The sequence below is a fragment of the Petaurus breviceps genome, unplaced genomic scaffold, assembly GCF_028583685.1.
Source record: "Petaurus breviceps papuanus isolate PSGF00001 unplaced genomic scaffold, PetGlider_PUasm1.0 90977, whole genome shotgun sequence".
Classification (NCBI taxonomy): domain Eukaryota; kingdom Metazoa; phylum Chordata; class Mammalia; order Diprotodontia; family Petauridae; genus Petaurus; species Petaurus breviceps.
In genome coordinates, this window is record NW_027187391.1 from 257,457 (window position 1) to 271,991 (window position 14,535).

The 14,535-nt window shown below is 37.5% G+C and overlaps 1 protein-coding gene across 5 annotated transcripts in view; it reads right to left on the reverse strand.

The window, feature by feature from the left end:
- AIG1 (androgen induced 1) overlaps nucleotides 1-14,535 on the reverse strand; it is a 326,437-nt gene that overhangs the window by 234,828 nt on the left and 77,074 nt on the right. For all 5 annotated transcript variants that reach the window (XM_069077428.1, XM_069077425.1, XM_069077427.1 and 2 more), the window contains exon 2: nucleotides 8,747-8,902. In XM_069077428.1, coding sequence (XP_068933529.1) covers nucleotides 8,747-8,902 — 156 coding nt within the window. The remainder of the gene's footprint in view (nucleotides 1-8,746; nucleotides 8,903-14,535) is intronic.

The following is a 14,535-nucleotide window of genomic DNA, read 5'->3' on the forward strand; positions in this document are numbered from 1 at the left end:
TCATCTATTCTACTTAAAAATATTTAGGCTTAACATCCTGAATTCTTCCAACCACTGCTTATATGACATGAACTCTAGGTATTTCATCACTTTAGCTGCCCTCTTCAGGACATTCTCCAACTTAACCTATGTTCATAAACTGTAGTGACCAGAATTGAACACAACAATCCCAATTTGGTCTGACCAGGGTCACTATTGCTTCCTAATTCCTGGAAGCTATGTCTCTCTTAATTCAACCCACAATAACACAAACTCTTTAGGTTACCACATCACAGGAATGACTCCAACTGAGGTGACAGTACAGTAAAACACCACCATCCCACCAATTTTTAGACAAACTGCTTACTAGCAACACCTCCCCCATCTTGAACTTGTTGATTTTTTTGAACCCTTTAAAGAGTTTACATTTATCCTTCTTGAATTTCATTTTATTAGTTTGTCCAATATCTTGGCCTAATGAAATCTTTTTGCATTCTAACTTGGTCATCCAGTATGTTAGTTATCTATGCCTTTTATCCAAGTCATTGATAAAAATATTTTGTCAATGGCTACATGGCCAAGCCCAGATCCTTCGGGCACCGCAGTGAACCTCTTCCAAGATTACATTGCTTTTTGAATTCAACCATTCAATCAATTCTAAAATTATCTGATTATATTATTGTACAGTCCATGTCTCTCCATCTTTCCTACAAAAACAGTATGAAATATTTTATCCAATGCTTTGTCAAAAATTGGTAAACTATCCTTACAGTATTGTCCTTTCCTAGGGTCATAAGCCTGACAAAAAAGGAAATAAATTTAAGCTGGCATGACCTGTTCCTAATAAAGTCAAACTTGCTCTTTGGAATCACTACTTCTTTTGCCATCTCTATAACAATTATGGTAAAAAAAAAAAATCAGCACCTATACAGAAATTTATAAATGTTGCCTAATTTTAACCTCACAACAACCCTGGAAAGAAGGAGCTATTATCATCCCCATTTTAAAGAAGAGGAAATTAAGGCAGACAGTGGTTAAGTGACTTGCCCAGGTTCACACAGCTAGTATTTTCCTCACTTTACAGACTGAGGAAACTCAGGCCCTAAGAAGATAAATAGCTTGTACACAGTAACACAGGAAGTGAATAGCAAAGCCACGATTTGAACCCAGATTGATTCCAAATCCAATGATCTTCATACTTCACAGTAACAATCTGTTCAGCATACTTTCTGTAAATACTTATTTTTTACTTAACATATGGTTTTTTTTAATATCCTGGGATAATATTTCTATATAGCATTAAGTGAAACAGGTACATTAAACCCATATGAAGTGAAAAAAATTCATTTTAATGAATTCTGACCCTGACTAGTACATAAACATCTTTAAGAATTTGTGAGAACTCAATTTTCATAATTGTAAAAATAGGCAACTAGAATTGGATGTTGTTAAAGAGAGAGAATTTTGAAACTGAAATCAAATAAGTATAATATTCAAAAAAATTCATCCAGGTACATGTTATTATACTTGTTATATATTGGCAGCTTGATGGCATAGTGGATAGTATACTGGACCTGGATTCAGGAAGACTTGAGTTCAACTCCAGATAGACATGCACTAGCTATGTGACTCAGGACAAGTCACAACCTCTGCCTGCTTCAGTAAGCCCTGAAATATTACTCTCTTCTTGTCAAAGTCCTTTAAACCAGGGTTGACTCATGGTCAAATGGGTCAACGTGGTATGCCTCACTATTCAGTCGTGCTGAGCTCTCCATAGTATGATAGAGGCACTCAGACTTGTGTTCATGTGTATGTATGCTAATGTGTACATGTGTTCTTAGTTCTTCATATATGAAAGGGCTCTTTAGGTCAATAGAAGACATACCATTTCTGTGAAGGGTGTATAATCACTTTTATCTTGTTATCATATAAAGCTATGAAAATCTCAGCAGGTAACAAAATTATCAGTAAACTCAGGATATTAAAAAAATGTTAGGTTTTCCTTTGTTTCTAACTAAATTCAGTGCTTCTAGGCACGTAACATCACAGCAACATTTTAAAATACTGCTTTAAAAGGATAACAGGGTCCAGAAACAAATATCAAATGCCAAGGGACACATTCCAGGGGTTATCCCTGAAAAAGGAGTTGAAAGGCATTGGTAGCTATGGTGGTTTCTGGTCATTAGCACCAGTAATCAAGGCCAACTTTTCATGTAGAAGCAACAATACAAATCAAAATGATAAATGTTATGTTCATTCAAGCAATGAACATATATCTTCAAGGTTATGCTGAAACACAACTCTAGTTATCTTTAATTTGAATGCTTTTCTTTTTTAATGTCCTTGGGATAGAGTCCTGTGAAGTAGACTCTAGGTCAACCAGTCAAATAATCATAATTAGTAATTCCTGTCCACATAAAGAGATTACTGTAAACTCTCAATTAACCTCATTACTTCCAGAAGCTTTAGTGTAGATAATACAAATCCTGGATTATCTAGCCAGGGCTTTCCTGGAGGAGAGGGGGCAGGGGAAATCCTGAAAGGCAAGAAACTAAGATTGTTGTTTCCAGAAAGAAGTCTAAAGCAAAGGTAATGAATTCATGTATTTGCCCATAACCATTTTTTAAAAAAATACATAATTATTGCTAGCAATATTTTAAGAGAAAAATAAGAACAAAAATATCAAAATTTGAGGCAGAGGAGGAAAAGTGGGAGGCACTAGAGGAAGCTCACTGGGAGGCATCACCAGAAGCCTGTATACATCCCTTTATGTGGATGACACTGCAGTTAGAATTATTAGAATTAGCAAGGCTGTCTTACTAACATCTGACACATGGATAAAAAGCTTCTAGAATTTTGTCCACCAGGGTACATATTCCTGACTTGAGAACAAATTTCAAGGAATCTGTGAACTTAGTGAAAGTCAAGATTTCTTTTTTTTTTCCTCATCTAACTTCTACCTAGAGGAAAGGGAAGGGGAGAGGGAAAAGTGTTTATTAACTGCTTACTATACGTCATTCCCTTTGCTAGAAGGGACCTCAGAGGCCTTCTAAACTAGCCCATCATTTTAATTTAACCCACCATATAAATATGACTTGCCCGATGTCCCACAACTAGTAAGTGACAGATCGAGGATCAAACTCAGGTTTTCAGATTCCAAATTCTGGGCTCCTTCCACACCATGGATATATAAATATACACACGTGTGCATACATATACTGAAATAAAAGTACATGTTCTAATTAGCAGCACTATTGCCCTGAACAACATTCAAATGAAATTTTCACCTTTTTATGATTTTGGTTGAATAGGTTTGTAATTTGTATTAGTAAAAGGTACTAAAAGGTCACTATGGTTTTACTATTATCCTGAAAGTACTGAAATAAATGGCTTTATTTTAATATAGGCTAAATAATATTTTTTTTTAGTAAATAAAACTAAAATATTTTCAGTTCAGTAGTTTTTCAGTTATGTCTGACTCTTTATGACCTCATTTGGACTTTTCTTGGCAAAGATACTGGAATAGTTTCTTATTTCCTTCTCCAGCTCATTTTACAGATGATGAAACTGAGACAAATAGAGTTAAGTGACTTGTCCAGGGTCACACAGCTAATCTGATTCTGAGGCAAGATTTGAACTCATGAAAGTAGGTCTTCCTGATTCCAAGGCCAGTGCTCTATCCACTGTGCCACCTAGCTGCCCTAAAATATTTCAGTGTAAACTAAAATAATGTTTTAAAGCTTGCAGAGTATTTTATAAATATTATCTCATTTTATCTTCACAACAATCATGGGAGGTAAATGCTATTATGATCTCCTTTTTACAGATGAAGAAACTGAAGAGGGAATTCTTTTGCCTTCACTATCAGTTCTCTAGCCACTACACCACAGTGACAATAGGTTAGGCACACATTACACAGATTAAACTGTCTTTGATGGATTTGCCCGGAAACTTTAACCAACATTTATGGCACTGTTTCCATGTGAAAATAATTTTGAATTCCAAATAACTCACAAATGAACATTTGGAAGAGAACTCATTGGCCCATTGGGAACTGAATGCGTCTACCTAAACTAGATCTGTGACTATGAGAGACAGAGAAAGGTAACATATTTAGAGTGATAGCTTTTTTTTAAGTTGGAATAATAATCTTGGCTCAATGTCACAGGTAATTCCCCTGACTCTTCCAAGTTAACCTTCATATGTGACCCCTCCTGCCAAAGTGAGATTGCTCCCACAACTAGACCACTTACCATTTTATTTCTGGGCCTTTGCTTGTACATTCCTTGATTAGTTTTAAAGAAGTTGACCGACCTTGGCCAAATTTTATAACCATCAATGAGTATCAAGACATACTTTAAGTTTTATTTCTGCATTCATTTCATCTAGAAACCAAAAAGCATCTTATGAAATTTTCCAATGGACAAATGATTTCACCAGCGCCTAAAATTCACAGAAACCCTAGCAAACAAAATGAAAATTTCTCTATCTTTGAGTCAACCATCCCTGATTTCCTTTAAAGCTTGGGTCAAATACTAACTCCTCCATGAAGTTATTTCTGATCTACTCCTCCTTCCCTAGAGCAAGTAATCCCTCCCAAAGCAAGTTTTGTACATACTTATATGTATACAGGTTTTTTCCTCTTAAAGAATGTAAGTGGGGGTGGCTAGGTGGCACAGTTGAATAGAGCACCGGCCCTGGAGTCAGGAGGACCTGAGTTCAAACCCAGCCTCAGACACTTAACACAAAAACTAGCCATGTGACCTCAGGCAAGTCACTTAACCCCAATTGCCCCCCCCCCCCGAAAAAAAAAAGCACCAAAAAAATTAGTTTATGGGGCGGCTAGGTGGCGCAGTGAGTAAGAGTGCTGGCCCTGGAATCGGGATGACCCGGGATCAGTTCTGGCCTCAGATACTTAACACCCACACAAAATAACTGGCTGTGTAACCTTGGGCAAGTTACTTAACCCCAGTTGCTTTAAAAAAAAAAGAATGCAAGCTATTTGAGTGCAGGGACTGTTTCATTTTTGTCTTCTAAATCCCCAGGGCCTGCACAGGAAAGAATAGTGCACAAAGTAAGAACTTAATAGATGTTTGTTAATTGTTTGAACAAATGTTTATTAAGTGCCCACGATGTTCAAGGCATTATACTTAGGAGCTTTTAAAGATAAAAGTGAAACAACATTCTACTCAATATCCATCTTTGTGTGAGTTCACAGGCAAGTTAAACTAACTTTAAATTAACCAAGCTCAGTGACTCAGTGGTGATACAGAAATTTAGCAAGATTTCAATTCAATCCACTCAGTGTTTTGTTTTTCTATTTGTTTTGTGACAACATTCAAAGGAGTTGATGTTGCATTTGGGGTTAAGTGACTTGCCTAAGGTCACACGGCTAGTTTTTGTGTTAAGTGTCTGAGGCTGGGTTTGAACTCAGGTCCTCCTGATTCCAGGGCCAGTGATCTATTCACTGTGCATATTGTCAAACTCGCTTATATTCTGTAACTTTTAATTTATTTTAGTGGAGTATCTTACAAGAAAAAAATATTTTGGTCGATCACCTTTAAAATAAAATGAGTTTGTAAATTTATTGAACAATGAATTTTTAAAATAATTTTTTATGTCTTCTAACTTGTATATTCTCACTGACTTCCTAACTAAAATAGCTTCCTCTTTAGAATTAGGGGATATTATACATTATACTGTAGGAGATAAGTTGATAGGACAGAGATGGGGATGGGACCTGTGATTTCATTGGTACAGGGAACACCCTAGTTGAAGAAACTCCTAGTACCAATGAATGGCAGAACCTTTTTTTTTTTTTTTTTGCAATTTATGGCTACCCTAGAAGCTTCAAGATTGCCCATTACCATTAAGTAGGGTCAGGGGTTGCCACTTGATTGCCTCTTGCAACAGGTGGACAATAGTGTGAAGAGGACTCAATTGCATATGTATGTAACAAAGGTTGACCTCCATTCTGCTTGATCCTGAGCAATTCCTAGCTACCGTGTTTCCCCGATAATAAGACACTGTCTTATTAATTTTTTTGGAAAGAAAAACACCAGAGGGCTTATTTTCAGGGGAGGGCTTATGTTGTCCTGCCTCAGCTCTCCTCCGCGGCACTGCTCTCAATGGCGCCAGCAAGCAAATCACTGGGGAAGAACAGGAAGACGCGCTCACTGCTGCAGCTCTGATTGGATGCAGCTCGGAGCGTGGCGTGCGTTTCACCCGGGGGGGGGGGGGGACGGTGCATACAGAGGGTACCGTAATGTAGTGTGTAGCACAGGGGATCACCTTCACTACAGTAGCAATCTCAATAGGGCTTATTTTCGGGGGAGGGCTTATTTTAGAGGAATCTTACACAGTAAGGGGAGGGCTTATTTTTGGGATAGGTCTTATTATCGGGGAAACACGGTAGGTCTTCTTGAAGCTATTGAGACTCACTTCCCATCCCTTTCCCATCTTAACAAGTCTGTGTATGCCCATGATGTGTAGGAGTTGGTTAGAATGAATATGAGAAGTTTGAATTTAGCAACTTTTTCCCCTTACCCTCCCTAATTCTCCTTGCTTCTAGCACTTAGTGACTTCTCCCATATCAAAAACGGTCCTCAGGTAATATCCTGATGTCATTTACACTATAGTATGATTTTAAGGAATATTCACACTCTAAAGCAGAAGAGCTAAATTTGAATTCTGGCTCTCTCATTTTACTAGCTATATGATCATGAGTCACAAGTCACTTAATCTTACCTTTGAGCAATACAAGACCTGGCAGCCAGTCAGGCAAGAATGTTGCCAAATACATTGCCAGAATACTTGATTTTTTGTCTCATGCCTAACCATGACTAAACAAAGGGGGCATTGGACAACCAAAGCACAGCTGCCACAATTCATAATTATTCTTAGTGTCTATATAAAAGCTTTGTAATTAAAGGCTGTGATCTTAGGGGGATGGGGCATATTTCTGCTAACTTTTTATTATAAAATGCCCTTTTTTTGTATTTCCTTATATCAAAACAAAAAACTCACAAAGATAGCAGGAAAGGCAGGACATGGCAAATTTACAGATCTGAAATACATGAATTAATGCTACAACAAGCATCTCAGATAGTTTGTTTTTCTTACAACTTCCCACCTTAAACTGCTTAACTTGGTAGGTGATTTCTCTATGCTGAAACCGAAGTTAACTTTGCAGCCTGTCCTCATAGATCTGGTTTTATATTTATAAGATAAATCCAAAGGAGTAAGTCTTAGCTAACACCTAAGGCATTTAACCCCACTCTTAGAGTCATCCAGGCCATCATAACAACAATAAAGAAGAACTAACACTTCTTCATCACTTACTAAAGTGCCAGGCCCTGTGCTAAATACTTCATAGTTATCTCATTTGATCCTCATAACATCCCTAGGACTGGAGTGAGGAACCTGCAGCCTTGTGTCCACAGGTGGCCTTCTAGGCCCTTGGGTGCCTTTGGGGTCTTTTGACTGAGTCCAAGTTTTACAAAACAAATCCTTTTATTAAGGAGATTTGTTCTGTGAAGCTTGGATTCAATCAAAGGGATGCACTTGAGGACCTAGAGGGCCACATGTGGCCTTAAGGCCACAGAGTCCCTACCCCTGCAGGAGGTAGATGCTACTATTATCCCCATTTTACAGAAGAGGAAACTGAAGCAACCTAAGGTTAAATGACTTGCCCAGGATCATTAAGACAGTGTCTGAGTCTGGATTTGAAGATCATATTGAGAACAGGTCCAGCACTCTATCCACTAGCTGCCCTGAACATAGGTGACTAAGAGACAAAGGATGAGGGAATGAGGAGTGGAGATGTGCCTGGACATTCTCAAACCAACCTGCCCACTTTCTTCTGTCCTTGGCATTATCCTCAAGATCTGAAAGCCAGGTCTAGTTCATAAAGTTGTGACATTCCCCATCTCACAGAGAATTAAAGCCCTGGAGCATCTGGCTCATCAGATTTCTCCCACAATGAAGAGGGCAAATGGATGGGAAAGGCAGGAACCTCTCAAGTGACAGCCAGAATGCCTACTAAAGTCTCACTTTTCCTCCATTTGGGAAGTCAATGCCAGTACCTGGAGGCATCTGATGGTTTATAAACTGACAGATGGGTATAACAAGAGCCAAAGGATGGCTTTCAGGGACAGCCTTCTGGCTCTCTCAACATGCAGTCCTTGCAGACACAGGCACAGGCCATTTGGGTTCTTCTTTGACCCATGCAAGCACATGCTGGTTGACAAAGTTGGGCCGAAGTGAGCATTCTTTTACTCTCAGTCACACAAAACACAATCTAAGGCATGCTTGAAACACTATTTCCACGTGTAGGTCTAGCCAGGCTGAAATTTACAATATCTTCTGGTGACTTGGATGACGCCATTTCAAGGGTGATGTGGTCTCTGTGTGCTGACAGTAGGGCTTTTCCTACTTGCCAAGGTAATTAAATTAGGAAGGGAACCTAACTGAAAAGAAAGAATTCAGCTTTAGTCGTTAGGTAGCATTACCTAAAATGTTAAGCAATGACACAGTTTGGAGAGAGGAGTAAGGAATAGGAGGTGAGTCTTATTAGCTCTAAGAATACCTAGGAACTACCCAGAATCAATGAATCATAAGTTTAGGGTTTCAACTGATCATAAGTTCTCTCATTATGAGACAATCATGGATCCCTTTTGACAAAAAATCTTAACTTATTTATAAGGGGTCTGAAAATAAGACACAAATCATTTCCATGGTTAAATTAATTCCTTATCATCATACTTACTACACCAACAGGAAAGGCCAAGACAGCCAACATCCAATCACGGAGAGAGATAAGCTTCTTTAACTGTCTTTCTTGCTCTTGGTTACTGCTCCCTCTGGTCAGGAGACTGGAAAGGTCAGTCAGTACACAAATTCCAAAAAAGACAGCCTGGATAACCTATAAGGCAATAACATCTCATGTCAACTCTGATATAACATTCAAAAAGAATGATGTGATGGGACAACATATTATTATTTCTAAAGATTGATCCTTTATATTAAATGGACTGATTAAAATAGCAAATGAAGAACTTTAAAGAACAGAAAACTCTCTACTTAAATATCCATCCTCTCAGATGGAAAATAAGAGGTAAAGCAGCATTTCCCACCTGATTTTCCAGCCATGGTAAAGTTTAACTGTAATGGGTCATGTGCTCTGAAGACTATTATCCCATTTGCCCTGGTAGACAAGACACTAACTACTGCAGTACACTCACTGCAGGTTAAAACCAGATTCAAGTTCATCTCCCTTCCTTCCTTTCTTTTTGAAGCATTTTCTTTTTTTAATTCAAATTTTTTTTATTCTGAACTTAAGAAACACCAAACAAAATGAGCATTTCCATATACAATTGTACATGAAACTGCGGATACATAACAGGAATTATGTATGACTTTATTAATTAAATGGATAATTTTCAAAGTTATCCTGTTTATCTGTATTTCCTTCTGGTCTTCATACTGTTTTCTTCTCATTTGGGGAGCAAGGTTGGGGGAGACTATACCTATCCCTAAAACTTCTCTGCCTTCTCCCAAATATGAAAAACAACAGAAAAAAATCCTTGTAACAAATATGCACTTTCAAGCAAAAAACAAATTCTTTCACTGGCCATCTCCATAAATGTATGTCTCACTCTGCATCATGAATTCATCACCTCTCTGTCAAGAGATGGATAGCATTATTGTTGTTCCTCTGGAATTGTACTGTTCTTTGCACGATTAGAGTTTTTAAAGTCTTTCAAAGTTATTTTTCTTGTTATTGTATAAATTTTCCTCCTGTTTCTGTTCATTTAATTCTACATAGGTCATACAATTGTTCCCAGATTTCCCCTTAAATCATCCCCCTCATTTCTTAGGAACCAATAATATTCCATTGCATTCATATATTTTAAATTATTTATTCCTCAATTTATGGGCACCCTGAGTTTCCAGTTCTTTGCCACTACAAAAAGAAAAAATATATATATATATATTTTTACACAAGTCCTTTTCTTCTCTCTTGGCACAGCAAACTAGATACACAACTATAATGAGATATAGCAGTATAGAAAATCAAAAACAAAGTTAAACAACCTACATTTTGCATATAAGAAGGGTTATTTTACAGTTTTATATCACTTAAGGAAAAATTAATCTAAAAAATATGGGTTTCATTTTTGGAAGCCTAAGGACTAATAGAAAAAAAAAGATTGAATGTTTTGGATGGAAAATAAAGAAATTGGACTGGGCACAGATTTAATGCATATCATCAGCATGCCTAACCTGGTTCCATCCTTTATCCAACTAAGACAAATATCTAAGAAATGAAGAGAAGCTATTGAAGTTGTCCAAAGGATAAATAAACATTTATATAAAACAGAGAAGAGAAAAACTTATGGTAAATGTGAAAAAAAACTTCTAAAGCTGAAACCTGCTAAACTATAGAGCTGGTTCCTCAAAAGTGGTAATGGAAGGTCTAGTGGTCAGAGGGGAAAAGAATACATGTTTATAAAGCACCTAGTGTCCAAGGCACTGTACTAAGTGGTCTACAATTATTATCTTATTTAATTCTCATAACAATCGTGTGAGGTAGGTACTATTATGAACCCCATTTTACAACTGAGGAGACTGAGGAAGAGAAAGGTTAAATGACATGCACAAGGTCACACAACTAGTAAATATCTGAGATGACATTTGTGCTCAAGTCTTCCTGACTTGATGCTTTATCCAGGGGAGGGAAAGCTGCAGCCTTGAAGTCACATGTGGCCTAGGTCCTCAGGTGAGGCCCTTTGACTAGATCCAAACTTCACTGAACAAATTCCCTTAATAAAAGGATTTGTTCTGTAAAACTTGGACTCAATCAAAAGGCCGCACCCAAGGACTTGAACACCATTGGTGGCCTGGTGGAGGATGCAGGTTCTCCACCCTTGGACAAGTTGCAGACTAAATAACCTAGTAGGCTTTCCCAGGTTCTCAGCTTTCACGAAGCAAAAACCTATCCAAAGTTGCATTGCCTTAGATAACCCCCACATCATTTTCTGAAAAAAACTCCAAGTCATAGCCTCCCTAATCAATCATAAATTGAACTGCTTGTATCAGCTATGTTTTTTTTTAGGACAACCTCATGCAGAGAAGAATTCTGTGACACTGCAACACAATGATTTATCATATTTAAGAAATTCCTAAAGGGGCTAAAAGCACAGAAGACTCTATGAACTTAAGTAAACAACATGTTGTAATATAGCCCAGCAAATGAAAATCCAAGTTTCAGAAAGTATAGAGAAGGGCGGAAAATACATTCCCTTGGCTTTAAGTCATACCTTTTTCAGAGCCAGGGCTTGATACAGGGGAATTTTCCTGGCTCCTTTTACTTGAAATAAATCACTGATGGTGAACTAGCATGAGATACAGTTCTCTTTTGCCCCCATACACAACAGAAAATGCTCTGAAAACAAATCTCGGTTAGAGGCTGGGAAAAGGAGGGGACTGGGGATTAGGAAGCAAGAGGCCATTCCTTTTAGTAACTGATATGAGTTACTATATGGGTGTCCTACTGAATAACACAAGAAATGCATAAAGGGAATTCAAGATCACCTACCTAGTTGTACCTCATAGTATAGTACAAGCTCATTTCCATAATCTAAACCAGTCTGTTCAGATTATTTAATCTACTATTGAAAATACCCAGTAAAAGCGATTCCGCAAGCCCCGAGTGAAATAATTCAGTTTAAACTGACCTGATCATTTCTCCTGATATTTTAACAAACTTCCTCTATTCCAGCTTGACTTTTAATAGCCCTTTTGTACCTTATTCAGTGGTCAGAGAATTAGAGTAGTAGAATTTAAGTTTACTATCTTCAGGGTTGACAACAACTAATCTGGCTGCTTGAGACAAGACAATCAACAGGATGGCAAGACTCATTTTTTGATAAATACCTTTACTGACCATGGGAATTGTTTCACAAATCTATTAAGGGAGGGAGGATTTTTCTAGTTCAGTATTTTCTGAAATTAGTGGAGTTATCCCCAGGCATTTCCAAGTAAATCCTAAACATAATGCTAATAAGTATAGTACGGGGATTTTTTTTTTTTAATAAAGCAGATATTGTGTGATACTTATCATGTGATACATGATACTTATCACAGGAATATCTGGATGGTGGTCATGAGCAGAAAAAATTTGAAGACCCCTAATATGGAGGCTACTAGCCAAGGTTCATTGTAATGTTTACCAAGAAGAGGTTAAATCATTGCTAATCGATCCTTCTGTTTATCCTTCAAGTTTCTGTTTAATGAAAGCCGCTAAGTCACAGACCACAAGTGAAAGGAATAAGAATGGAATACACAGAAGGGATGTCTAGGACATGAATTCCTTCCTTTGAATGCAAAAATGAAGTGAGTAAAGAACAGACAGGGTAATGTTGTAAAGCTGTCATTATGACTCTTAGCTGAGGCTCCGCAAAAAGAAAAGTGAAATGCTATGAAAGGCCCAGTCTCCGTCCTCAAAATGACCATGTGATGTTCATTATTATCAACCTCAAGACTGACATTATCCTCAAATACCTGAGCAAATGAGCAAGTATACCTGTTGCTGGGACCTATAAAAATCCGTTTGCTTTCACAGAGAGACAGCATGGTATAATGGAAAAAACGGTAGATTATGAATGAGGAACATGGCTCAAGTTTTTGGTCTTGGCATTAACCAGCTCTATGGCTTTGGGCAAATGACTTCACTTCCCTTCGACTAAGATTTGTAACAAAATAAACGTGTCTGATCATATGCTCTCTAAGGTTTCTTTCCATTTTAATGCCTTAAGATTCTATTTCTCACTTCAACAGTTTCCTCCGTGGTTTAACCCAGTGATTCGTGTGTGTGTGTGTGTGTGAGAGAGAGAGAGAGTTTCCTCTGACAGCAAAACCTATAAATGTCATTCTCAGAACAATGTTTTTAAAAGCATAAAATAAAATACATAGTATTACAAAGAAAATTAAAGATCAGTGAAAATAAAGATGTCATATTTCCCATCCAAATTCACAGACACCCTGAAATCCTTCCTTAGACTTCAGGCCACACTCAATGAAGGTATATTAATCCTCCCTCACAGATTATGCTTTTCCAAACTTATAAATGCAATATGAAAGATAAACTTGGCTTCCTTAAGCACAAATACTATTCTATTTGAAACTGTATCAGGGAAAACAGAAATGGAGATTCCCTTTACACAAATTTTCCAAAGTTATATATATTTTTAGAAAAAAATTAGTGATATCTCGTTTTCCCATCACCTTGATTTCCAAATACATTCCCCACTCTTCCTACTTTTATAACAAAGATGAAAAAATAGGAAAGCAGTTTAACAAAACTAATAAACACATCAATTGTGTCTGATAGCATCACTCAATCAACAACCTAGGGACATCTAGTGGATAGAGAATTGGGTCTGGAGTCAGAAAGATCTGAATTCAAATCCAGCCTCAGAAAACTTGTAGCTGTGTGACTGTAGGCAAGTCATTTAACCTGCTTGCCTCAGTTTTCTCATCTGTAAAATGGGGATGATAATAATAGCACGTACCTACAAGCTTTGTACTTGTACTGTAGATACAAGTACAAAGAATGAAACAATCTTTACTCCCAAGGAGCTTACGTTCTAATGGGAAAGGCAATATATATATATATATATACATACACATATATATATATGCATATATACACACATGCACACATATATAATGAATATTACATACACACATATGTTAAATAAAAGTTGTTTGGAAGAGAAGGTACCAGAAATTGACAGGGACCAGAAGAGACTTCTTGCAATAGAAAGGCTTGAATGGTATCTTAAATGAAGGAGACATGTCAGGTGAATGTGAGGAAGGAAGTCCCAGGCAAGTGGGACAGCCAGTCTAAAAGGCATATAGAGATGGGAAAGGGAGTGTCCTATGTGGGGAACAGAGAGAAAGCTAGTTTGGTTGGACTAGAGAATGAAGTAAGTAGACTGAGGCCAGACTGTGTTTAAAAGCTAAAAAAGAAGAGTTTATATTTATGATATTAAATTTTGATCAAATTACTTTTCTCCCTCCCTTTAGTTCCCTATTTCCCTCTTGTAAGTCACCCACCACCCACTCTCGGGAGCAACTTAGGATAAAAGTAATAATATGTATCTTATGAAGGACTTATGCCAGATATTCTGTTTAATAAAAAGATTCTCAAGTTGTACAAAATCCTCATGCTGCAGACTAGAGAAAGTCCCTATTCTAAGCCAATCGACTTGATAATGCTCACATAACTAAAAACAGATTGTGTCACTTTTACTATAAAAGAACTACCTTGTCTGTCAGGGGTGTACTTGGTTACTGAGAAGCCTTGGATCCCATTTACTGGCAATAACCAGCTTTGGTAATAGAGGCAGCTAGGTGGCACAGTAGACAGAGTGCCAGGCCTGATGCCAGGAAAACTCATCATCTTGCACTGAAATCTAGCCTTAGACACTTACTAGCTGTGTGATCCTGGGCAAGTCTTGCCCATTTGCCTCAGTTTCCTCATTTGTAAAG